This window comes from Caloenas nicobarica, chromosome 9 (assembly GCF_036013445.1).
Source record: "Caloenas nicobarica isolate bCalNic1 chromosome 9, bCalNic1.hap1, whole genome shotgun sequence".
In the NCBI taxonomy this organism is placed as follows: domain Eukaryota; kingdom Metazoa; phylum Chordata; class Aves; order Columbiformes; family Columbidae; genus Caloenas; species Caloenas nicobarica.
Window position 1 is genome coordinate 23173567 of NC_088253.1, and position 26525 is coordinate 23200091.

The following is a 26525-nucleotide window of genomic DNA, read 5'->3' on the forward strand; positions in this document are numbered from 1 at the left end:
TGCACTGTCCTGGGGAGCAAAGTGCTCCCCAAGTACAGCCCGAGGTGCAGAAGAGAGGAGCAGGTGGCTCCGGGTCAGTCTGGGAAGGAACAAGCAGATGAGAACAGAGGCTGCAAGCACTGTGGCGCAGGGGCAAAGGCCGGTAGTGATTCCTGCAAAAAGGAACGTCTGCGAAAGGGAACTCCTGCATGGAATACACTGCAACAGAAACACCCACGGAGCTGAGCATTTCACCCAGGAACGAAGCCTGACATGGCTGTGGGACCGACCCTCCTCCTCCAGGCTGGATCCCAGATTTAGTGCCTGCAGCTTTACGTTTACAGATGCATTTGTACGAGCGGGTCCGCTCACGAGTACAGCAGGGAAATGCAGACCCTGCTGCCAAGGAGTGTCTGCTATCAGCACGGCAAATATCAGTGCTTGGGAAAACAAAAAAGGGGTTAAGAAACATTTTTTCCTACAGTCTTCTAGGTTCATGATCCAATTACTGTATCACTCGTAAAAGCAGTTCTGCCTTCCAGCCTCAAATCCACTGGATTAATATGAACTAGCTCTAAAGCCTGAACAAATCTCAGGTTCCTAAGCCCAGCCTAAGGTCTTCTCTGCAAAAACACAGCACCTCAGAGGATGCATTTATCACGCAGCCATCCATCTACTGAGGCTTAGATTTGTTGTCACAAGCATGATCTAAAAGCAGGTTAAAGCCATGGCTGGGGTGCCGTCGGCATTGCAAGGGCGCTCGTGGTGCTTGTAGCAGCAAGGGAGGGGACAGTCCCCGATGCTGCGGTTTAAAGAGAAAAGGTGACTCACCACTGGGATATGGAGCTTGCTCAGGGGCTTGCCATCCAACAGGTAGGAGCCCGTGTAGGTGACATATTCGGCGTAGCACTGCGGAGCTTGGGGAGTAATATAGCAGAGGATTTTCCGCTTCTCTTCAATCTTTTTCCTGATCTGGAGGTACTCAAAGTAGGGGTTGGACCTGTCGCTGTGATAAGGTTCAATGTCGTCCAGTTTTATAGCGTCTACGATAGCTGCCAGGGTTTGCTGTATCATCTCCCTCGTCTGCTGGGTGGACGTGTTGATCTGCTGCTGCAGCTGCTGGTTGGAGCGCTGGAACCGGCGCTTGCGCGGGTGCTGAGCCTGGGAATCGTCCTCCTCCGAGATGCGGCCTTTGGCACGTGTGGCGGGCGCAGACACCGGAGGAAATTCCTTCTCTGAAGAGGCAGCGTTCTGCTTGTTTTGGTTGGCGAGCATCTGAGCCCGGTTCCTGGTAATCCGCTGAGGAATCTCTTCTATTTTGGGTGGTTTGGGAGCTTCTGCTACTGGTTTTTGTACCGGTTCAACGATTTCTGCTTGAGCGTTGCCCGAAGGTGCGTCTGCCTGGGAAGAGGGGACCTGGCTGGCGCCGCGGGCCGCAGCGCCGTCCTGCGACACGCTGCCCTCGGCCGGGGGACAGGCCTGGGAGCCGCTCTCTGCCACCCCGCCGGACGAGGACAGCTCTTCATGCGCGGCCTCCACCTCTTTGCCCTCCGCCTGAGCAGCCTCGGACGGGGTCTGCTGGAAAATCTGCGTTTCCGAGTCCTCCGCTCCTTTTTCCTCGGCTCCGTTCAGCGCTTCCGAGGTGGCTTCTTGCACAGCCGCTTCTGGCTTCTGCTCCTCTGCTTGCGGCTCCGTCTCCACGGGCAGGACAGCGGCCGCCTGGCCGGCCGGCGGCTCCTCTGCCTCTCCAGCCCCTGTGACGGACGCGCTCGCTTTTATGATCCCAGCGCTCGTTTCTGAAGCTGCTGCTGGACTTTCTTCTACCGCTTCTGCCTCCGTCATCTCTGTCTCTGCAACGTCCTTGGGCTGGAGCGGCAGCTCTGGCAGTGAGAAGGGGCCGAGGTCCAAGTCATCTTCTGTATTGGTGAAGGGATCCGGCCACGTTACCGGGTCCTCTGTATTTGCAGGTGCAGCGTTATTGTTTTCCAAATAGTTGTTTTCTGGCATGCTGATGGCTTCTGCCTGAGGTTCTGCTGGCATACAGGGGGGCTCTGGAGGTATTTCAGGTGCTTCTTCTGGGAGAGCCTTGCAGTTATTGAAGAACGTGTCTAACCTAGTAGGGGACATGTATGGAGCTTGCTCCTCCGCATTCGCTGTTTCTCCTGGAACTGCTTCCTCCGCATCCTCCTTGACTTCATCCAGCCCCGGTTCGGACACAGACAGAGGGTACGAGACGGGAGAAACGGGGTAGGAAGAATCTGTGGGAATGAAGGCTACCGGTGGAGGGTGAATCGGCTCCAGGGAGCAGAGCGGAGGTTTAGGGGACTCGGAAAACCTCTGGGGAGATTTCATGAGGAGCTCCGAGCCCATGGACCAGCTGACAGGGTGCTCTGCCGGGTTCCCCATCAGGCTGGGAGGAATGGTGGGGTCGGGGTTCCTGGCAGGAGGGTTGTCCCAGTCTATATTGTTTTGTTCCGGCATCCCCGAACTAAAATGGTTTTCTTCGATTGGTGGTAAGTAGGTGGATTCTGGCGGCATAATGGAGGCGGTCGCTTGCTGCTCCTCCGTGGTGTCCAAGGGCATGCCGAGGTCGGGGGGCAGAGCACTTTCTACCGAAGGAGCCAGCAATTCATCCCTGTGCGAAGGGGAGGATTTTGCTTGTAAACCAGAAAAGACACTTTCGGGCGACTGAGCGACTGCGCTGACAGGTCCCGGCGCACAGTGCAGAGCTTCCACTTTGGGTGACGAAACCCCATAATCTGGGGAGTAATACCCAGGAGATAAACACTGGAACTTCTCCGCAGGAACAGAGGGAAGGGGAACTTTCTCCTCCATTAAATGCTGCACTGGAGAGTCATAATTTGATGTTGCTGGGACGCTTTGTTGTCTGAAAAATTTATCCCCGACGCTGAATTCTTCTTCAGGTGCCCTTCTGATGTCAACCGAGATGGAACGGTAGAGGTTGGTGGAGGGTATGGTGCGAGTTGGGGTCTGGCTCGGGTTCTCGGGGAGCCCACTGGAAACATTGGCGTATCTGTCGAAGTAGGAGGGGGAACAGGCGTTCATGGACATGGTGGAGATGGGCAGCGCGTGCTGCGAGTCCGCGCACTCGAACATCAGGTCCGCGTAGTCCTCGTTGCTGCACGATGGAGTCCGGGGCGTCTGCATCACCTCCTCGTAGCTGGGACATGAGACGACAGACGCCGGGGTGGGGACGCCCGTGGGCCGGTTCTGGTCGGGCCGGGGGGACGCCGGGAGGATCTCCTTCAGCTGGGGGCCCGCGATCCAGTCCTTGGAGTCCGGCGCAGCCGCGGGCTGAGCCTTGTTTTCTGGTGACAGCATAGGAGTCAGCGGACCCAGTTCTTTCAGTTTCTTGTCCTTGAGCTGAGTGTCCAGCGTTAACGGCTTCTTCGTTGCCAGATCCAGACTCCTCTTGCGTGCCTCTTCCGAGCTTTTAAGTTTGTCCTTTAATTTGGGGTCTCCGGACCGGTGCCTCATTTTCTCCATTTGCTTCATTCTCTCCTTGTGCCTTTTGTGGCGCTCCTCGATTTCCAGGTCTTTCTGGCTCAGCATCCTCTCAAAGCTGGTCATCATCAAATCACCGTCTCCCAGGAGCTTCTCCCTTGGCCTGGAATCTTTCTTGCCGCTGTCTTTGGAAAGGGTTATTTTTTCATTCCCGTTGCTTATTTTGATGGACTCTGATTTGTCTTTCTCTTGGTTCTCCTTGAGCTTCTCCTTCAGTTTAGTCTCACCGAATTTGAGGTTGTCCTCCTTTGATTTATCTTTGAAGGCAGTAACTTGAGGACTGTCCTTGTCTCTGAGCGTTGACTTTGGCTCGTCTTTGTGATGTTTAAAGAAACCATCTGTGTGTTTGTCTCGATGCTTTTCCTTTTCCTCCTTCCATTTTTCCTTGTGTTTATCTCGCTTCTTTTTCTCTTTGACTGTACTGATGGTACTGGAACCATAAGTCTTTTCTTTTTCCGCCTTCTTTGACAGCTCTCTTTCAGAATCATTTTTATCTTTCTTTTCAGAAAATAAGTAATCAATGCTTTTCTCTGGTTCCTCATCAGGCTCTGCCTTCATGCTGTAGGAAGAGCTAAAAGCCTCCCCATCCACAGAGAAATCTTTTTCGTAATGAGTGGAATCCTTTCTGCTGCTGGAGTCTTTGAATTCTTCTGTTTTTTCCTTTTTCTCGGTCTTCTCCTTCTTTGCTTTTTCTTTCTCGTGACTTTTCTTTGATGAAGATGAGGAATGCCTGTGCCTCTCCTTCTCCTTGAGTTTGTCCTGCAAGCAGGGTAAAGGGAGAGAGTCCTTAAACTTTTCTTCAGCATCATTAAGAGAGAGGTTAGAAGACTCGAAGAGGCTGGTCAGTCCTGGGTCTTGCCCTCGGTCTGTGAAGCTGTCAGAAGAGATCTCGCTGATCTTGTCGTTGGAGTCATCTCTATAGTCATTCAGAGCCTCCTCCTCCAACTTCTCCAGCAGGCTCTTCTCCGACTCCCCGCCTTTCAAAGACTTTCTCTCTTTGGAATGCTCTTTATCCAGCTTCTCCTTATGCTTGCTTTTCACCTTGTCATCACTGGCGTGTTTCTTTTCAACCTTTTCTGGGAGCTTTTGCTTGTTTTTCTTCTCTTGAGTGGAGTCTATGGACGTTCTGTCTTTCCTGTCCTTGTACTTCTCGGTGGAGTCTTTATCTTTCTTCTCTTTGTGTTTTTCAAAGGAACCTTTGTCCTTCTTCTCTTTTCCCCCTTCCGATGTTCCTTTGTCCTTTTTCTTCTCCTTGGAGTCCTTATCTTTCTGCTTCTCCCCGGAATGCTGCCGCTCGGAGTACTTGCGGTGCTTGTCGGGGTACGACTCCTTCTCGGCGGCCGCGCCGTCGTCCTTGTCCTGCAGACCGTCCAGCCGGTGCATCTCGCTCCCGGCAGAGTCACCGACTTTGAACCCGCTCAGGCTGTAATCGTCCCTCTCGTCTTCGCTCTCATCCGTGAAGATGTCCGCGATGCTGTACCAGCTCTTCTCCTTGCCTTTCTTCTCGTCCTTTTTCTCGGAGAAGTCCTCTCGATCCACCGAGAAGTTTTTCTCTTTCTTCTCTTTAACCTGGTCGAAAGAGCTCTTCCTTTCCTTGTCTTTGCTGTGCAAGTCTTTGTACTTCTCTTTAGTTTCTTTTTTCTCTTTGAAACTCTTGTCTAGTTCTTTGTCTTTCAGGATTTTCTCAGGAGCAACTTTTTCAGTTTTCTCCTTGTCGCCTTCTTTGGATTTTTCCTTGTATTTTTCCGGCTTCACCTTTTCTTTTTTTTCTTTATCAGGAGCATCTTTCTTCTCCTTTTCCTTCCCAGAATGGTGCCTCTCCCAACTCTCCAGAGCTTTACCACCGAACTCAGGGTCAGACTTATCCTTGAAGAACGTTTCGCAGCCGTATTCTTTAAAGTCGTCTCGATAGGGCTCCTCCTGCTTCGTTTTGGTATCTTTTCGATCTTTAGAGCCATCCGAGGAATCTTTTCTGTCTTTGATGGTTTCACCTGTATCTTTTTCTTTCCTCTCCTTGACACCCTCTGCAGAATCCTTCCTTTTCTTATCTTTTTCAGGCAAATAACTAGGAGGAACTTTGTGTCTGTCCGTTTGGTCCTTTTTCTTCTCGGAGCTTTTGTCCACATAGTCCCTCTCTTTCTTCTTTAAGAAAATGTCCTTTTCATTACGTTTCTCGTTGTATTCCTTCTTCTCTTTCGTTTTATTTTCCTTTTTCTTGTCTTTAATTTCCTCTTTCACGGGTTCTATTATTAGTTTTGCCACGGTGTCATTTTTAATCTCCCTGAAATCTGTTACCGGAGAATCCCAGCTGTCCTCACCTTTGAAATCGAAGGATGAATCAGAAGACAAGTCTGAAAACCACCTCTCTTGCTGATCATCCGAAAGGCTGAATTTTGTGTCCTCGCTTTCGGGAAATTGGTTTTTGTTATTGAACTCATCAAACCCAGACTCGTCCCTGTAAAGTTTTTCTTTTTTGCATTTTTCTTTCTCCTCCTTGAAGGATTTTTCTTTCTCTAGTTTAGAAACCTTCTCCTCCTTCAGCTCATTCTTCTTTTCAGATTTTGACTGCTTGTCCTTTGACTTCTTCTTCCTCTCCTCCTTGTGTATTCTCGGTTTCTCCTCTTTGGGAGATTTCTCCTTTACAGGTTTCTCTTTTTCTGATTTACTCAATCCTTCTCTGAAGGATTTGCTCATGTCTTTACTACCATCTTTGACTTTTCTTAATGATTTCTCCTCTTTCGAGGATTTTCCAGTCTCATCTTTAAACAACCATTCCTTCTCCTCCGCTTTACCTTTGGGGAGCTTTTCCTCCTTCTTGCCATGTTCTCGCTCATGCTTTAACACTTTCAATTTGTTTTCGACTGGATTTTCTGTCTCTACTATCAAGCCTTTCTCAGGCTTTTGTTTAGAGTCCTCAAACTCAAAAGAAAAGGTTTTGATTATTTTAATATCTTGGCTGATGGGACACTGCCCCTTCTCCTTGTTTTTATGTTTGTGTTTTGTTTTATGCTTTTTAACCACCTTCCCCTCCTTGTCCAGCTTTGGAATTGCTCCATCCACATTGCTATGGAATGAATTCTTTTTCTCAGAAACAGTGTTGTGTGAGGTGTTTTTCTTTTTGTGCTCTGGTTTCTTCCTGACTGGCTTTAGCGACTCTAAGCTCGAGTCCTCGGACGAATAGTCTGACTCGCTCGTCAGCCTCGTCCGGGTGGAGTCCGATAAGGAACTGACATCTGACCAAGCTGGGGAAGAAATGGTTTTCCAATTGTCCGTCCTCCAGTGCTTGGAGTGCTGTTCTGTAAGACTGGGATTATGTTTCTGGGACGCTAAACTCCCATGAGAAGAGGTCGACGAGACAGACAGAGAGTTAAACAAGGAGGATTCCTTTAGCACTAGCCTGGAGTCCTTTACACAGCTAGAGCTCTGCAGAGAGTCTCTATCGTCCTCCTCGCTCTCCACGTTTTCACTCTCTGATTCAGAGGAACAAAATTTGTCATTTTTTTTGCCAAACCGAACCTCTTTGCTTTTCGTCTCCTTCTTCCGCTTCTTTTTTACTTTGCTTTTCTCCTTCTGTGGCTTTGTGCTGGCGGGCTCCCGGATCTTGCTGCTGGGCAATATCGAGTGGGTCGAAAGCCGCAGCTTCTCCCCCGTCCCCACAGCCACGCTGGTCTCCTCCTCGTCCGAGCTGTCCGACAGGATGCGGTGGGCAGCTTTCTTTGGTGTAATTGTGTTATTTTTACCATAAGTTTTCACTTCCATTTTGGGTATGGAAATGAAACTGTTTGCTTTAGTCTCTTTTCTGTAATCCTTTTTCAGCAAATGTTTGTCGTCGACTGGCGGGACCCGGTCCTGCTCATCGTCCTCATCAAATTCATACTCATCCTTCACCGGGGTGATGGTTTTGGGCGGCTCCTGGGCCTTGGGCTTGTGCTTCAAACCCTTCTCAAACTCTGAGTCTGTGTTATTGCCATCGACAGAGCTGGAGGGAGCGAAGGAAGGGGCGTCCTCCTCTTCTGAGGTCTCTGCGGAGAGAGGAGAACAACGTGTTAAGGGCTGCAAGGGGTTTTGGGGAGGGAATATCACCAGTCTGCTGCAGACGTGACCCCTGCGAAGGGCCCTGCCGCCCCTCTGCCCCCCCAGCCCCTCCCACGTCTGCGGCTCAAAGCTCCAAGCACCAGGCTGGGAGATCCAGACCCACACGGGGTGTTCCTCAAAACAACGTCCAGGGTTTTAACCAAGAGAAAAACACGCTAACAGGGTTATGACTGCAAACAGCGTAGGTCGAGATTCCCCATAAGACTGGAACTCCAATTAGCACTAATTAAGACCTGCAGCGGTTCTGGCACAGCCACAGTGGTGGCACTGGCGGGGCAAATAAGGGAATACGACCCACATTTCAAAGGTAAGACATCCATTTACCTGCAATTGGTTTCCAATCCTACATCTCGATTGCACCAGGGCAGTGATCTCAGCGTAGGCTGCCAGGGCAAGCAGCTAGAGCTCCCGGAGCTACGGCTGCCACTTATGTTCTCAGAATTTGGGTTACAGCTACGGACGGACTCCTGACCGTGGCAGCAGCGTGCAGATATTCTGACAAGGGTCTAACTTCACTGTCCTCTTAACGTCTCTGTATTAACAGACAGCTGCAGGCCACGAACATCACTCCCACGTTCACACAAAGGCCAATCTCACCTGTTGAGCTCTCTTCGCTAGAGGGGTACGTGGTCTTTCCCAGGAGCAGATTCACCATGGTGGGAGAATTAGCTACTTTTAAAGGTGTCTCACCCTTCCTGTTGCTTTGATGAGGGTTTCCTCCATAATGTAACAACAATTTCACCACCTAAGAACAGAAATTAAGACTTGAAGATGCTCATGATGTTTCGATTCCGGGCTTTTTGTACGACTTTCATAGATAACTAAAAGGGGGATGTCCTCACGCAGCCTGTCCTCAGCACACGTCTTATGGTACCGACAGTCGACAATAAGAGTCAAAAACCAGCAACGTGAACCAACATGGGCAAGAAAGAAAGGAGGAAAACAAGATGCAAAGCCACGCTCCCTCCCCTAGTTCAGAAGAAGAAAGAACTGTGCCCTGGACAGGGAAACACCAAGTAAAGCTCTCAACAGCACTGGGGCAGCGAAATTCTCACCCACTACACGGCTATCAGCAGCAAACAATAATAAAATAACCAGAATCTCTGTGTTTGCATAGTTGGCTGCTTGAAGCGCAAGTGAAGAAAAAAACCCAACAAATAAATTAAAAACAAAGCAATGAAATCCAGCAAAAACCAACCTTGAAGTGCCCGTTATTGGCTGCGTCGTGCAGTGGGGTGTCGTCATCCAAGCCTTTGGTGTTGACTTCGGCGCCTGCAGCGAGCAGCTGCTTCGCGACATCGTAGTAACCGCGGTTGCACGCCTCGTGCAGCGCCGTCCAGCCTGCGAGCAGAGGGACACAGAGCAGGGACGTCACCCTCGTGGGGTTACAGATGGTGAAAAGAACCCTCCATCCACAGACCGGTGCTGGTGCACCAAGGGGCTTGTGGCCCTGGTGGCCAAGAAGTTGGTCTCGTTTGCCCAGTTCCCCCTGGCACAGCGGGAAGAAACCTGCAGCTCTGCCAGCCCCGGCGACAGTTACATCAATCCCTTTTTTCCTTCTGGCCCAGCAATGAGCTACAAAGAGATCATCTACACAGCCCCAGGAAATGGAAAGGCAAAAGTTTGTGGGGGAAATTAAGAGAATTGCTGATGCCATGTGGAAGGCAGGTCTAAAATCCCTTCCCCTTCCAACTTCTCTGTAAGAGAAACACTGCTGCCCAGGTCCAGACTGCAGACATGGCTCTGGAACATCCCCCACACAGACCTCACAAATATTTTCTGTGCTCTCCAAACAAGCGGCCGCGAGCCGCAAAACAGGCCCTGGCGCGGGGAGAAACCAAACAGCAGGTCTCCACAGTAACGGCGGCTCTGGTTCTCAAACAAACCTCTGAAGAACACAGAATGAAATATTTTATCATGTTCAAACAGACTATTTTTAAGCAGAGGCTGTTTTGAAGTTTCGCAGCAAATGTGCCTGGCTCCTTCGGTATTTTGCTGATAGCGTCGTGGGAGCTCGTTCCGTTACCTTCACTTGGAGCATGAAAAAGGGGCACCTGTGACCAGAATTAATCACAACCGATACTTCAGTCTAGCGCCGATATTAATCATACAGGCAGAGGAACACGCGTAACTATTTATAGCCCCAAAATCGTGAGAAGAGAACAGCGAAGAGCAAAGTCAAGCTCCTGGACACGCTGGAAGAAAAGGCGCCTCACGCTGATCCATCCGGCCGTCGGCGCGGGTGCGCGAACGGCACCGCTCACGTCTCGCCCAGGACTCGGGGCTGTGCCCGTCCCAGGCGCCTTTCCCTGCTGCCAGCACCGGGAGTTTGGCAGCACCGATGAGGAGGAGGATGAGGAGAGCCGGGTGTTAGGATCATCTCCTCTAACTCAGCTGCCCAGCTGGCGCAGCTGGAGCCTGACCTTGTCCTTGGCACCGCTCCCGCCGGCGGCACCCCCATGTTCGGTGCTCAAAAACAACACCCAGAATGCTGCAGGCATCAGCCACTCAATGCTGGAGTGATGACTTTACAAACCCACTCTTCTCAGTATTTTTGTGCACATCATTTTCCATATTTTAAGTAAAAAAAGGAGCTAAACCAGCCCATTTCCCCTTGCAAAGCCCCCTCCAGACTTCCAAGACAGCACCCACATGGAAGGGCAGGAGAAAAGGGACCAGAGGCTCACAGATCCAGAGCGCGGAGCCACGGCAGCCCCCGGGGGCGCTGCGGATCCAGCCCAGCGTCACCGCCCAGCGGGAGCATCGTCAGGGCAGACCGGACAGCCTGGGAAGTCAGCTGCCAAACTCCACCAAGGGAACCGATCCTGCACAGGGATTTATTAGTTTGACGAATCTGCTCTAGGGTTTTTTTCAAAAGGACAGCAAGACTTTTCCTCCTCCTTATTTTGGGTTAATTCCCTTCTTTACAAATAGCAAACCCATGTTATAAAGGAACTGCTTTCCCGAGCAGGAGCCATTCTTGGAACGTGCAAGTGAGTGGGAAAAGGCCCAGATGGGTGCGCTGCCCTGCAGGCTGGTTACCTGCAAAGTCCTTCACATTGACATCCGCACCCTCGATGATGAGCTCCTTGATGCGCCGGGCATCTCCTCGGATGGCAGCTCGATGCAGCCGAGTCTCTCCCCGCTCGTTTCTCTTATTTACTTTATCTTTGGTTTTGGAGGCAGAGTTAGGAGTTCCCTTCTGACAAACTGTGGACTGAGAGGGATGCTTTGGTGTTGTGTCAACTGCAGGGAGGAGAGAAACAGAGTCAGGAATTCCAAGGAAGGCCGAAGCCCTTAGAGGGAGCTCTTGCAACACGTTTCGTGTCGCCTCTCCCCAAAACGCTCCCCGTGAGGCAACAGCGCAGACAGAGAACAGCCTGTGTGTGTGCCGAATGCAGATATTAATTGCAGGCTGCCAAAGCCCACTGGAGAGAGCCCCTTGCAGGGGCTGCAGGCGATCCCACGATTTAGGGGCAGACAATGCAGCTCCCTACCCTAAAACCTCATTTCCTAAGGGAAGTGGCCTTTCCCAAGCCCATGTGAGGTCTGGCAGCCCTGGGAGGAGGCTGCGCATTTCCTGGGAGAGCAGCTCATCCCTCAGAAGACAACACAGCTTTTTGTCTTTTTTCCACACCGCCCCCCGCCCCGTAACAGCAACATAAGCTGCTAGATCGGTGTTAAGAACAAAATACGTAGCTAAAAGCTGCAATGTTTGTGTGTAGGCTGCAGATGTGCACAGACAGACAGCACAGTGCCTCTAAAAACTCCGCGGGGTCATGTATGCAACAGATAAAAATTACTAAAACACAAAATCCGTGGTAAACACATTCCAGCTGCTCCGCATCTCAAGTTACAGCTGCACTGGTTACGCATCCTATCCCTCTCCACAACAAGAAACATTAAAAAACCCACAGCGGATGGTATTTTAACTTTTTTCACAATGCTCCTTTACTGAGTCAGGCTGAGAGGCCAGTGGAAACGCGCTCTGCCGTGGAGGAGGCTCCCGCGGAACCAAAGCTCTGGTTAAGCGGCCAGGGCAGGCTCAGCGTGGCCCGGGGGGACATCTCCTGCCACCGACGTGGGCTGGAGGAAGGAACGGCAGCCACGGCCCGTGCCCGGAGCCACGGCACAGCCCGGGGGTGCCTGTGGCCCCGCTCCAGCATCCCGCCTGCGGCACCGAGGGCGGGGAGACCCCACAGAGCAGCGTACGAGCAAAACCTTTGAGCAAAACCCCCTCGGGACCTCACCTGGGCTGTTTGCAGACTCTTCTGCTGTCATCTGCATAAGGAGAGCGACTTGCTGGCGCTCGGAGAGTGGGTAGCCTGCCCGGATCCCCGAAAGGCCCATTCCGAAGAGCAAGCCAGGCTTTCTGGTGGCGGGTTCCTTTTTAATTCTCTTCCGCTCGGGACCCTGCTTTTCTGTGGTGCGAGGAGACACAGAAACAAAACCCATGAATGTCGTTGTAACCGAAAAACCCGTTCGTTTCTGAGCAAAGCGTTAACAGCTCTCCAACTCCACTTCTGCATCTCACAAGTAAAACAGCCTGCGGTGACGGACGCATCCCTGCGCTGGGGGCACTGGTACCCACAGCAGCCGCATCCCTGGGCTGGGGGCACTGGTACCCGCGGCAGCCGCATCCCTGCGCTGGCGGCACTGGTACCCACGGCAGCCGCATCCCTGCGCTGGGGGCACTGGTACCCACAGCAGCCGCATCCCTGCGCTGGGGGCACTGGTACCCGCAGCAGCCGCATCCCTGCGCTGGGGACACTGGTACCCGCAGCAGCCGCATCCCTGCACTGGCGGCACTGGTACCCACGGCAGCCGCATCCCTGCGCTGGCGGCACTGGTACCCGCGGCAGCCGCATCCCTGCGCTGGGGGCACTGGTACCCGCGGCAGCCGCATCCCTGCGCTGGGGACACTGGTACCCGCAGCAGCCGCATCCCTGCGCTGGCGGCACTGGTACCCGCGGCAGCTGCATCCCTGCGCTGGCGGCACTGGTACCCGCGGCAGCCACTGCGGTTGCAGCCGGGACATGCACCACATGGTTGGTTCTCCCCAAACCATCAAACAGCAGTGGGAGAGGGAGGGAGCGGGTCCTTTGCGGGGCTGCTGCCAGCATCGTACCTTCCATCTTGCTCTTAGGAGCTTCCATCTCATGCCAATGGTACTTCAAGGAGCAGATGCAGCCTTGTACCACCACAGCATGGACTGGAGGCATTTAAAAGCACCAGCAACGAGTGCTAACGAGATACGGGCTGACAGATCGGAGACGTTGCCATGTCACGCCCTCGTCATCACCAAACCAAGGGCTCTGCTGGCCCGGGGAGCACTGGGCTGGTCCTCTCTTCCCACAGTGGGGGTTCCAGCCCAGCACGGAGCACCCACCTGCAGTCAGGGCGATGACTATTCAGCCACATACTCTCCTGCATCTGAAAAACCCCCAAACAAATGGGAGGGGAGGAAGAAAACTCCGTGCCCGGCTTGTCATCCCACTAATCTCAGCCTGACACTCGGTCTCCTCAATCATCCAGCCGGGATTAGCTGCCGCCACGCCATGGGCACAGGGCCAGCCAAACCCCAGCCCTCCCTGCGCCGCCCGCCGTGCTCCCAGTGCCTCCCACAGCAGCCCCGCTTCAAGCTGGTGGGAACTGGTCCCTGCTGAGCATGGTGCAACTCGCTGCCTCCCTCCCTGCCCAGCTCAGCCCGGCTCGCACACCCAACCTCTGCGAGAACCCTGACCCTACAGCTTTTCTTGAGTACTTTTTCAGTTTTCTTTATGCAAGTTTTCTTTTTTGCACGCAAGGGGGGTCAGCAGCCCTTCCTCTGCGCCCCTGGTTTGCTTGCTTGTGCACGCTGCCTGCTGGGAGCACAAACCCCGCTGTGCACTCTCCACGGGGCTGCAGAGCCGCGGTCCCACTGCAGGGATGTGCTGGTGAACAGAGTTTCAAGGTGCCAGTTCAGGAAACAAAAATTAAGTTTCCTTTTGTGGACGAGAGGCAGGATACATATCGGCAGAGCAGCACGGCAATTACTTGCCAGCAGCCAAGCTGCATCCCTCCTACCCAGCAACTGTCCTAAACCCACAAAGCAGCAGAAGGAAGATATGGTGCATGCAAGTGGAAAATCCAACTTCGCTCACATCTATTTCTAAGCACTGACACTGTTTATAACCAGACTAACTGCAGGGCTCCTGCTGCGTGCAGAGCGCTGGTGACGATATTCTTAGCAGCCATAAAAGTTCCCAAAGGCCGGGGAGCAGCTCCTCGCCCTCACATCGCACACTCGAACACCCGTTCGAATCAAGGCCAGTCTGATGCTGCTTGAAGAACCTGAGCAGCAAAACACGTTGCTGCATCCTTGATGTAATGAACACACCCGGCACAGCCAGCTGTTCAAAACCTCCCGCATAAACAGCAGCTCTGTTCTCAAACCAACCACGCTTGCTTTTCAAGAGAGCAAATCCCGTCCGTGACTTTGAAGCACAAAGTAAAAATCAAAGGAGTTTTGACTCACGTAGCCCCCGGGCTCGGCCCCAGCAGGGGCTGGTTCTGGCCAGGACGCTGCCAGGAGCCACGGAGGAATCGAGGGGGTTATTTATCTATCACATCAAGGCTGCACGTTCCTGCTCCCCCGAAGCGGAGCGCTGCGACCTGGTGCGCTGCCCCTGCCCATGCGGTATGCCAGCTCCTCCAGCGACGGAGCGCAGGCAAGGGCACCCTTCTACACAAACATCTGACTCCAAACATGCTTATTCTTTTGCTGAAGATATTTTGAGAATCCCAGAAAGTGTTAGAGGGATGATACAAGGAGGTTTGCAAACAGGTCAATGTCTGATAATGCTCTCCAAGATGCAGGGCTTGGGCTCCCAGCAGCCGGGGAGAGGAAACCCCAAAAATGTATCAGCCCGTCCCCAGCCCCAGTGCCCTGAAACTGAGAGGCAAAAGTGTGTGGGGACATGTGGAGGTCTAAGAGGATTTGGAACGGATCACATAGATGTTTGATGGACTAACGGCATCCAGTCGCTTCCCCACCACCCGGCCTGTGCCTGGGGAACGGCAAATCCTGCAGCCCGCCAGCTCTAACCCGCTCTGCTCACCCAGCCCTTCGTCGTTTTGTCCAAAGCGACGCAGGTCACCCCACGCAGCCACCAGCAGGACAGAACCTGCTTTGCCTCCGTGCAAAGTCCAGCAGCTCAGGCAAAACCACCAACAGACGGGCTTAAACTCAACTGCCGGACTTTGCGCCGAAGCGCAGGTTTCCTCGTTCATTCACCAAACCGCCAGCGGAGTGAAAGTCTCCGGCAGAGGAGGGCAGCAGCGCGTGGGGATGTCTGCACCGCTCGGCTCCATCCGTGCCGCTCGCGTCTCCTGCGCTCCCTCGGCTGACGAGCAGGCGGCTCTGAAAACCTTGTCCCTGCACCGTGCACAAAGGTGCCACCGTCTGCTGCTCTCCCGCTGCAAAAATCATCAGAACAGATGATTTCCATCGACCCCCCGCACCTGGGATCCTGTACATTTCAAAAATAGCAACTCCATGCCAGGGAACCTCTCCAACCAGACAGCACGGGCCACCCCTCTTCAAATACAAGCCTGGGAAACACGTCTGTGCACTGAAGTAGAATCCCAGTCTAATTCTCCAAAGCCACATTTCGGTCACCCTGGAAGCTGTAAGATGAAATCAGATCACAGGAAAGTTTTTTAATGGCTTAAAATAAAATTAAACTAAATGTGCTTACGGTAAGGAACCAATTCAGCCCGGGCAGCTCCGGGAGCCGAGCAGCGCGTCCTGCCGGGCACGGGGACACCTGAGCCGCAGAGGCTGCACCTTCCTGCTCCTCGCTGGGCTCCCGAGCCGCCGCTCGAAGCAGGTTTGTTAAATCCCTGCTGGGGAAAGCCGGGCTTTGCCGCTCGCCTCAGCTCCGCAGGCAGCTCCGGCGGCGTCCTGTGCCGCAAAGCCAGGGACAAAGATGCTCAAGGGGGTCACGCACCCGGCAGCGCCGTGGAAGTGCAAGCGATGCACGAGGGTTGTATGTGGTGGAGGGCTGCTCTGTGCATACAGAGCCACAATTAGAATGGGAACACTTTCATTAATATTACTCGGCTGCAGCGGGTTGTCAGCATGAGCCTGCGTTTGCAAAAATTGATTACCAAGTTCAGCTGAACCCCCCTAAACTCCTATTAATTCTGCAGTTGCAGAAATCTCCTCCTCCACGGAACATTTAACATTAAAAAGCATGTGATCAACAAGATAAAAATAAATTGGAAAGCGACTGCTGCGTTCTCACTCGCTGTGGTGAAGCAGCCAAGGACTCAGGCTCGTGTGTGTGTCCCAGGGCGAAGGCGGCATCGTCCCGTCCTCGCCGTCAGCAGAAGCGCCGGGCAGGGTCAGAGAATCACAGATGGTTTGGGTTGAAGGGACCTTCCCAGCTCCCCCAGTGCCCCCCCTGCCATGAGCAGGGACATCTGCACCAGCTCAGGTTGCTCAGAGCCCCGTCCAGCCTGGCCTGGGATGTCTCCAGGGATGGTTCAGCCACCACCTCTCTGGCCAACCTGGGCCAGGCTCTCACCACCCTCAGGGCCAACAATTTCTTCCCCATGTCTGGCCTGAATCTCCCTCCTTTAGTTTAAAACCATCACCTCTTGTCCTATCGCAACAGGCCCTGCTGGAAAGTCTGTCCCCATCTTTCTTACAGGCCCCTTTAAGTACGGAAAGGCCACAATAAGGTCTTCCTGGAACCTTCTGCTCGGCCTCACGTGAGCGAAGCACCAGGAAGGCTCTGGGCTGGCTGGTCTCGGGCTAAGAGCTGCAAATGTGTTTTATTTCAACCTGGAAGACTTGACTCAGAATCCGATTTTCAGCAGATTTAAAAGGGGTAGCTGCACAAAGATCTCTGCTCAACGGCATTGAGTGCCACTGGCTCCCGCGGGCCACTCCTCTAATTAAATGCTTTTCTGTAACACCTTGCAGCAACACGGGCAAATTAAGAGAAACACTCACAGCGGGTAAATACCTCAGCAAACGAGAATAAAGGTTATTTTACACTAAAAGCCCTTCAGCAAGGTTGTACGCATGGCGGTCCCTGCGTGGAAGCGCAAAACCCGTGGTACAGGGGGTGTGCGAGGAAGGAGCCTCACGGCCGATGACCAGAGATGGTGGCTGGACCGCGCACACGGATCCCAGTGGGGAGGAGACCCAGCCATGCGCCCGGGGATGCGCCACAGCGCCATTTAGCTATTTTTAAAGCAGCTCGTGTGCTGCTTGCTTCAGCCTTGTGCAAACCTCCAGAACAAAGCCTCAGCCTGGCGCTGCTGCGGTTTAGTTCGGGGATCCTGCTCGGCTCTTCCCTCGCGCTGACGCCAGCAGGAGCCGCCTGCACCAGCTTAAAGGGGAAAGAAGCAGGAGCCGAGCCGAGCTCAAACGCAGCCAGGGCACCACTTCTGCTCCCTTTAATCACGCCAAAGCAGAGTCTCGCGAAAGGCAGAACAGGAGGAGGTTCCCAGGACAAAGGGGTTTGAACATCAGTCCACGGGTCGTTCTCCTGCCTGAATTAGACTCCGAGCCACGCGATGCTCGTGCTGCTGCCATGGGGAGCACAGGTCTGGGGCTGCTGGGAGCCCACGGCAGCTCCGTGGAGGTCCCAGAGCAGGTGCTGCATGTCACAGAGGCGCTGGGTGCTGTGCTCCGCCTGCCCTCGCCGGAACGGGACAGAGAAGAGATGCAGGGAAGGAGCGAGAGAAGGGCAGCGATGGGAAATCTTTCCGAGATTTCTCAAACACGCCCTGTGACGCTGGTGGGTTGTGGGGACGGGAGCTCCAACCCTGAGCAGCACAGCTCCTTGCTCCCCACAAACGCCTCGTGCTTTGTAATGCAAAAAGCATCTGTTTAAACTGCCCTGACGTGACAACACATGCTTAGTAGGCGGTACCCTGAGGAAAAATACCATTTCCAAATAAGCAGCTCGCGCCGAACATCGCAACGCTGCACAGAGAAACTGGCTTGCCGATGAGTCGGGATTTTCAACAGTGTATTTGCCGAGCAAGCACACAAACAAAAGATCAATAAGAATAAATTAGACCGGCACAGACAGCAATAGAGACTGCACTGCACCCCCGAGAGACCGCACAAGCCTCTGCTTTCCCATCCACAGCCTAGCGTGCGTAAGAGTGACTCATTTTTACTGCAGAATTGTAGGGCATAAACCATTTTGGAGCACGTCAGCTCAAGCCAGGGGAAGAGCAGGTTTAACCTGTGCGGGCAGCCCTGGCGTGCGGACGCTCACACGCTCGCAGGGATGCAGACGCGGGGCACCGCATGCTGAAGGCCGATGAGGAGCTGGAAGGTTCAGAGCAGCACGGCACAAACACGAGCCAGGGCTCCACGGACAGCCCGGGACTGCGGGAAGGCTCCGAGCAGGCGCTGATGCCCGGGTGCGGGGAGGACAGCAGCAGGGTAAGGGCAGCAGCCGTGTAGAATGGGCAGCAGCACGATGGCACGGGCAGATGCGGGAGAGAGGGGAGCAGGGGAGAAGCTGGGTGAACGTGAACGCAAAGAGCGCAGGGAGAAGGGCAGCCAGGGCTGGCACGGCTGCACGGAGCCAGTGCAGAGCAGAGAACCCGGCACTCGGGCTGGGAGAGGATGCAGGAGGAGGTGATGCTTCGCACCAGGAGCGCACGGACACGTCGCAGAGCCTGCAGTGCAAACAAACCGGGAGGCAGAGACGGGAGACGATGAAAGCAGGTGCCAAAAAGGAAACTGAGGAGGAAAATGAGAGGAAAAGCTGTAGCGGGGTCTGCTTTGGCAGAACAGCAAGGCAGGTGCCCCGAGGCGGGCCCGTGCAGCAGTGATGCTCCTCATCTGAAGGGTGGAGACAGTCCGGAGCCGGAGACTCGCCCTGCACGGCTAAGCTGAAAGGACGGTGGAGACATCGGCTTCGACGTGAGCAGAGGAGGGATGCTGGTGGGAGGAACAAGCCCATTGATAACGCGCCAGGTCACTGTGCGTGGGGCTGAGCCCACCATCTCACCCCGGCTCCCCGGGGACAGAGCGTCCTCAGGCCCCAAACCCAGAGGCTGCAGGAATTTTAAAAGCATAATTCGGCTAGAGAGGTTTAATACTGTGCAATAGCCAGAGGGTTTGTTGGGTTTTTTTCCCTAGACTTGTAGGACAGACATCAGGCTTGTGCAGAAATGTGTAAATGCATCTTCTCACCGGAACGGCCACTGGCTAACAAACTGCTGCAAGAGGAACCCAGAGGCTCATATCAGAAACAACAATCTCCATGTTAAACACAAATAATTCAGAGAAAGACCAATTTTCAGGTCCAGACCTTTCATTTCCCATGAAAAAGAAAGAGGCAGAGCAGGGAGGATGGGGGAAGGCTCCGCAGAGCCCGGGCAGCCCTCCCCTCCGGGAGCAGGACACCGCAGACAGCGCTGATAAAAGCTCTTGTATTAAGGAAAAAGCCATCATTGATAGATTTTTGGTTCACAGAGACAGAGCACACTGCAACCTCTCACTCTGCATGTTAAGGAGGTGATTGCAGGGGGAGGAGGGAGATTTATGGCAGCTCCCATCATAAAACGACCTGCTTTTCCACACAGCCCTTCCCAGATGGCTGGTGCACACGGGGAGTTTCTAAGGGTGATCTGAAGGCTGGTGTTTGCCAGTCTATCCGCACTGTACCAGCATTATGGAGCCCGGTTAGAAACGGAGAAGCTCTGACATTCACTCTCTCCCCGGTTGCTAGGTGAGAACAGATTCTTGACTATTTTAGTAAAAGGACTGAAATTATCCAACCAAAGAAAGACCCAGTGCAGCGCAGCCCATTCGAGTCCCCCAGCTGCACACATCAGAGCGAGGCCAGCGACAGAAAACGAGCGCGGTTTGGTACGCAGATGCGTTTTTTAATAAGCCAGCAATTTGCTTCTCACGGATTCCCTCGCCAGCCTCGCAACTTGTGACTAACGAGCCCGTTCCCATGCGATGCCGCTCCAAACACTCACGGGCATTAGGCAACCCGAGAGCCGGCTCCAGGAGAAGAGCATGGTTTAGGTCATCTGATTCATCGAGCGTTTGCTAACCTAGTAATTAGCGTCACATAACATACCCGCGGGATTAGCACGAAGGAGGCTGCGAAGCAGCAGCAGTTTTAAGCTCCTGCTGACCAGACTCACGTGAACCCCGGTCCAGCGGCAGCACCTCCCCAGCCGGCTATGAGCCCCTGGGCTCCCGAGAGCCCTCCGGTGTGTGTCCATCAGCTCGGAGGGCTGGCTGGGCTTTTGCTTCTCCCCTCTTCCCCAAAAAGCAATACCCTCCTGTGCCGCGGCACAGCCTTGGGGCCAGCGCTCAGGTGCTCTGCGGAGGGACGGCGGCACCCACGGCACCTTCAGCGGTAGCTGCTCCGGGGGTTCGGCTGCTCGCTGAATAAATACAGCACGGGGTCTAAATAAATCGTGGGGACTGCAACACAAAACCTCAGAAACCTGCGGCCGGGAGCGAGGAAGCTGCTGGACACCCCGAGGCAGAGAGGAGCTGATGGATGGACATGGCCCAGCCCTGCGGCGGTGCCAGCGACAGCCGGGGGTCACCAGCACCCCCTCCAAACACCGCAGAGCACAATGGGCAGCTGGGAGCGGGGCAAGAGAGGGCAAGGGCTGGGGACGCCCGAGGGCTGGGGATATGGGGTAGTTTGGATGAAGCCTCGCAAGTTGCTGGAATTGCTGGAAAAAGCTGCTTTGCTGGTTCAGTGGCTGCCAGGCAGCACGTCGGCTCTCGGCACGGTCTGTGGATGTGGGGAGATGGGTCTGTGGATGTGGGGAGATGGGTCTGTGGGTGTGGGGAGACGAGTCTGTGGATGTGGGGACATGGGTCTGTGGGTGTGGGGAGACGGGTCTGTGGGTGTGGGGACATGGGTCTGTGGGTGTGGGGAGACGGGTCTGTGGGTGTGGGAAGATGGGTCTGTGGGTGTGGGGAGATGGGTCTGTGGATGTGGGGAGACGAGTCTGTGGATGTGGGGAGACGAGTCTGTGGGTGTGGGGACATGGGTCTGTGGATGTGGGGACATGGGTCTGTGGGTGTGGGGACATGGGTCTGTGGGTGTGGGGAGATGCTGCAGGAGTGAGAGGAGAGGGAGGAGAAGTCCCAGGCACAGAAGGAGGTTCACAGCTTTATGCAATTTTTTTTTTTTTCCTACAGACTCTTTAGTTAACTCTGAGGAACCCAAGAGCCAGAATTGTTGCTCTAGAAACCATTTTGAAGCAGATAATTTGAAAAGATCTTTCACTGAACCTTTCTACCCAAACCACACACTCGAGAGCAGCGCCGGGCAGCAGCACCTCCCGCAGCCCACGCCAGGACCCTCCCGCGCGAACGCACTGGGGCGGCACTGGGAGCACTGGTTCGGGATCAGGGTGCAGGAAAAGCACGCTGTGCTGGAGGCGAGCGCTGCAAATAAAAATATCAAGAATAAAATCACGTGCTCACTCGCTTTCTGAACACGTCAGCACTCTGCCAGCAGCGCACGCTGAGCCAACGCGAGGGGTGGGCTGCAAGGGCAGGGGAAAGGAAAGGCTGAGAGCAAAGGAGAGGAACAGACCTGTCCTCAAACACACCCCTCCCCTGGGGACACCGCGGTGCGACTGGAAAAGCCGTGCCGGTGACGGGTGGCACCGGTACTCAGGGTAAATCCTGTGGGTGAAGATGTGAGTGAAGGTTTGCAGCCACGCGGGAGGCAAACGGGGGCGGTGAGGGAGGTGGGATCTCCCACACCAACGACCCGCCTGCTTCGCCTGTTCCACGGCTGGCAAACACGCCAGGGCTCCCGCAGACACCCCTGGGTGGGCTCGGGGGCCCGTCCAGGGTGAGGGAAACCCACCACAGACACCCTCGTGTGCCGCACAGCGTGCACAGGTCACCGCTGAGCCAGGGCTGCCGGGGAAAAAAGGAACAGATATGCTGTGCTAAGGAAGAGGAGTCACCGCAACGAATCAGGATGAGGGACTCACGCTATTGTTTAAACATTTAAAGAGGGGAAAAAACACCGCACTACAGGCAAAAAGCGAGCTCTCCCAGTTCCCACATCCTTACGGCTAAATTCCAAGTGGCTGTGGAACAACCGAGCAAAATGACCCTCCAACGCACACAACAGCCTGTGTGCAGCAGCCCAGGAAGCAGCGACCGCGTTACGTAAACCATCGAAGGTCAACTCTGCAACTGGCACAGCGAATACTGATGTTGCAATCCCACTTCTCACATGAGCCGAAATCAAAGTTTAGGAACGGAAGGAGAAAAAGCAGCTTCCCTCTCCTCTGGGGATGCAGGCAAGTGGGTTTCTGCCCGGGAAGGGGAGGGACTGGGGGCTGCAGCCCCTTCGGTGGGGACAGAAGCCCGTCCTGCAGAGCCCGCTGGAGCGCGCGATGCCAGACGGGTGTCGTTAGACGAGGGCCACTCTCACCACAGTGCACAGGCTCAGGAGAGCCCCTCCGTCCCCACAGGACACGGGGCAACTTCTGTGCACCCACAAAGACAAAGGAAAGCTGGCCTGCAGCCCGAGCAAGGAACAGAAGGACCTGGAACACCCCATGGTTGCAATGGGGTGGTGCAAGAGGGGAGCGAGGTGCCAGTTAAGGCTTCTCCCACCTCAAGCATCTGATTCCTGGAGTGAAAGATCTCAGAGAAGAGACACAGGCTCCTGCTGAGCCCCAGCTCCCTGCTGCTCCCTCCTCCGCTCGGTCCCCACCAAACACGTCACTAACAGACTCGCCTCCACCTTTCCAGCGCGGGTCCAGCCCAGTTCATCTTTAAATGTGCCTTTGAGCGCAATGGCCTCCGCAGGGAGCGTGGACAAGGAGGAGGGAGCCGTGTCCGAGGATGGAGAGCGACACGGCCGCCGAAGGCGGGGGGGTAACACGGGAGCGATGGGCTGGGACGTGTGGGGGCTGCCCCCTGCGGCCGCCCCACAGCACCTGCTCCCCACCCTGCTGCTCCCCCTGCAAGTCGGTTCCCTCCCGCTGCCGCCGGCACAAACATTTCTACCAGGCCCAGTGCCGGAGAGAGAGCGGAGCCCTGTGAGCAGCAGCAAGCGCTGCTGGAGCCCTGCCGTGACACCTGAGCCGCCACGAGGGCCAGACAGCGCTGAAGCAAGTCTGGGTTTAAATTCTCAACCAAGTGTTGAACGTGGCAGAAACACCCTTGACAAAAAGCAGCAGCTATGGGCTCCGGCTGATGAGCTCTGCCTTGCCCTGCCCGCCTTTTCTCCCCTGAATTCATCCCGGTGAGGGTGACGGTGCCGAAGGCCTCTCCACCCTGCGTGTTTGGAGAGGGGCAGGATCACCCGTGTCTGTAACCCCGTCTGCTCCCCACGGCTGGGTCACCCCTTCTCACACACCTGCAAACCCCATTTATTCGCTCTGCGATGCACTGGCCCATCCACACGCCACGAACGCAAAAATGACACCTCATCCCCGCAAACCGCCGTCGGTGTGAGCTGTCGTTTAATGAAATGAATTAATCTTGTGATTTCTCTCCAGACAGGGAGTTCAGCAACTGAGAAAAACACCATTCGGCACACAGAAACCCCCAGAAATGCGGGGACAGCCCCAGGACGGCCACCGTGAACGACCCCACGGTGGCTGCGGGACGCGGGCGGCACTCGCAGCTTTGAAAATCCGCCCTCCCCAATTCTGAACCGGAGGAGACAGGCGGCAGCTCCCGTGGGCTGACGCACCGCGTCCCGCCACCCCAGAGTGGAGCAAACACAGCGGTTCGACCATTTCTAAGCACATTCCCAACTTGCAGTCCATCTTATCTCTTTGCACCATTTGTGATCCTTACCAGAACTATTTCCAAGTGCAGATTTCCCAGAAATGTACAGAAAGAACCTACACCAACCTCTGGCCATAAAGCCATAGCTAAGCCCCTCGCAACCAAATACCATTATTTTCTCCGTGTCAGAGCTTTTCTGCAGCTCTCCCCAATTGCTCTACAAATCAAACAGCCCTTTCAACATCTCTGTAGCTACGCGGGGCCACGGTGGGCAAGACCCACGTGTACCGGCCACTCTTCTGCCACAAGAAGTGACCTGCCCGACCGCGACACAGCCAGGCTGGGACCCCCACAGCAGCACCGCGCTCCCCAAAACCAGCTGTGTATCATGGCCGCGTTGCCCAGTCCTGCTGCAACCCCCAAAGCGGCCTCGGCAGTCCCCAAAACCAGGGGCAAACAGTGACCTTAACCTCGCACCGGTCCCAAGGACCACCCGCACCAGCCCCAAAACGCCGACCTGAACACCCCAGGTGGCCACGTCACCGAACTCACAGCTCCAGCCATCGCTGGCACCTCCAGACAGGTCTGCGGGTGTTTGACAACACCTGGTGCACACACCAACTGGAATTAATTGTTCACCTTTAAGACAGTGAAGTACTAAAAGTTTAAAACCCTGAAACAACAAAGCATGGCTAGAGAGGTATACATATATATACTTATATAGACATACACATATATACTTTAGGCAGATTTCTGCAATCTTTTTTTTTCCTGCCCCCTTTTTTTTTTCTTTTAAGAAGTACTCAGCTTTATTCTCTTACTTTCCAAGTTCTTACTAGCAGGCCCAGCACTGCTTCTCGGCTTGTTCATGAACCAGACTAGTTAGAAACGGAGAACAGATCACCAGCCGAAGGAGGGGTGTCTCCTCACAGAGCCGCCTCTCCGTCCAGCTAAATACGTTATTAAGAACATAAGGGCCTTAATGCACTCAGCTCCAGACGTGTTTGTGCATACTGCCGTTAGGCATCCTCGTGTCCACACGCCTCTTCCTTCCATTAAAAAATAGAGGAAATTCTATAGAACACTTTGGTATAGATTGCTCGTACATGGGACACCGGGTGCTCCCCAACACTCACGTTTTGAGGGTGGAATATGTCATTTCTATAGGTGTAATATGTCATTTCTGTACCTGTATCCGAGTCTTTTTGATCTCCATTTGTTCCAACAGTGAAAGGCAACTTCCGTTTGGTCGCTCGCTCTTTCACCTCTTTGCCGCCATCGCTCCGGTCCAACTTCGGAGTCTTGGTTAGAGAAACTTTATCTTTATCCTAGAAAGAGAAGACACCGGATTAACAAGAGCCATCCCAGACCGTGTCCACCTAATCCCTTTCCCAGAGTCTCGTTTATTCGGGTGGGTTTGGACTTCAGTGTGCGCTGAGGTGAAGCAGGTGCTGCTGGGGCTGCTCGGGATGAGCAGCTGGAAGAAATTACGGAGAAACATCCTGAGCGAGACAACATCACCAAGTATTGAGACAGCAACAGTGAGAGCTGGTATATAACTCAAACTTCAAGAATTCAGCATACTGAGAATATATACAGACTGAAGTCACGCACTTGTGTTTCTGCTGTTGGAGACACAGTATTATTTTGAGCAAGAGCTGGTTTGAAAACTGTGCCACTGCTCTGGAAACAAGGACAGAACGAGCAGCTTTGTGACAGATCTGATTTCAATAACCTAGCAAAACCCAGACCCTAAAAGTTAGATTAAGTAAAAGAATCTCAATACATTAAATCATGCCAGACCATCTCTGGAAACTCAGACAAGCAAATGTGACTGAAATTCCCGTGTTTAGAGCAGCCCGGTCAGGCTGCCGGCGCAGACCCAGGCGCTGGCAGGCGGCTCCGGTGCCGGCAGTCACAGGATCGCGTTGTCACCGCGCACGCTGCTCCTTCCCCTTCCCCAGCTTCTCTCTGACGACCAGACTTTGCCCGTAGATTAAAGAGAAACGGTTCGCTCAGACCAACAGGTTCTTCTCGCGTGTCCCTGGTGCGATGGGCAGCGTGACACCCCCGGCTGCACCCCCACGCTCGGCCCCTCTCTCCCGCCCCACTGAGGGCTGCAAATAATGGGCTGGGGAATCCCTTTTTTGGTAAAACAAGCTAAACAAACCTATCTGACAGCAGCTCTCGTGGCCAAGGCAAGTTTAGCTTCAGGTGCACAGGATTTCACGTTCGGAGCCCAACAAAGGGCAGCGCCGCTCGAGAGCCCGTCCCCGGCACAGGAGTCAGCGGAGCGACGGGACAAAGTCACAGCAGCCAAAATAAACACTCCGGCATCTCATTTAAACACTCCAGGTTTAAATGCTGTTGTCCTTTTTTTCCTGACGTGAACAAAACTCGTTCAATTCCATCGCCAGGTGCTGCTCGGAGCAGCTCGAGGTGTAACCGGTGCCAGGGACCACCGAGCATCGCCTGGGACCCCCGTGTTGCAAGCAGGTCCCTCGGTCCGGCCTTTCCCTCCCCAGTTTAATACAAGTCTAACGCACAAACCCCACTAACTGCATCAGTGCTGAGCGCCCCGCGGCTGTGTTGATGTGGGTAAAGCACCATCTTCCCAGGGTGTAACAACTGCAGGGACGTGACCCCAGCGTCCCCCTCAAGAACTTCAACTGTGCTTCAAGACAACCATCAGCCCAACAATTTTTACTCTCAAAAATCAGGGTCTGGGACAAAGAACATAAAGCTGGAGAAGCCCACGTGCTCATCTCTTCCTCTGCTGCCCATGCCAAGGGCATCAGCACCTGAGCTGCTCCACCATCGGGAGCCGTGGCATCGGGCACAAAGTGCTGGTGAAACCCGGCACCGATTCGCACTCGGGAGGTGCGTTCGCACCTCTCACAGCCGACACGCAGCTCGGGATTGCCAGCACCAAGCGGTGACAGCCCTGGGTCAGAGGCCCTTCTGCAAGACTCCGAGGTGGATCAGTCACAGCCGACAGTTCACAAGTGACACGTCCCTGCCTCGGCCGTGCTCGCTTTCTGTACAGGAATTTCCTCACCCCGACCTTTCGAGTAGGCTGTTCCACCCCTGTGTCAGTGGGGGTGATGGTTTTAAAATAAAGGAGGGAGATTCAGGCTGGACATGAGGAAGAAATTGCTGG

The 26525-nt window shown here is 54.3% G+C and overlaps 1 protein-coding gene across 1 annotated transcript in view; it reads right to left on the reverse strand.

Moving 5' to 3' along the window:
- The window catches only part of ANKRD11 (ankyrin repeat domain containing 11), a 141374-nt gene that overhangs the window by 3763 nt on the left and 111086 nt on the right, over nucleotides 1-26525 (reverse strand). Inside the window, exons 4-9 of the mRNA XM_065640605.1 lie at nucleotides 24555-24693; nucleotides 11850-12020; nucleotides 10642-10845; nucleotides 8798-8940; nucleotides 8197-8344; nucleotides 811-7526 (exon numbers count right to left, since the gene is read on the reverse strand). Of these exons, the coding sequence (XP_065496677.1) occupies nucleotides 811-7526; nucleotides 8197-8344; nucleotides 8798-8940; nucleotides 10642-10845; nucleotides 11850-12020; nucleotides 24555-24693 (7521 nt within the window). The remainder of the gene's footprint in view (nucleotides 1-810; nucleotides 7527-8196; nucleotides 8345-8797; nucleotides 8941-10641; nucleotides 10846-11849; nucleotides 12021-24554; nucleotides 24694-26525) is intronic.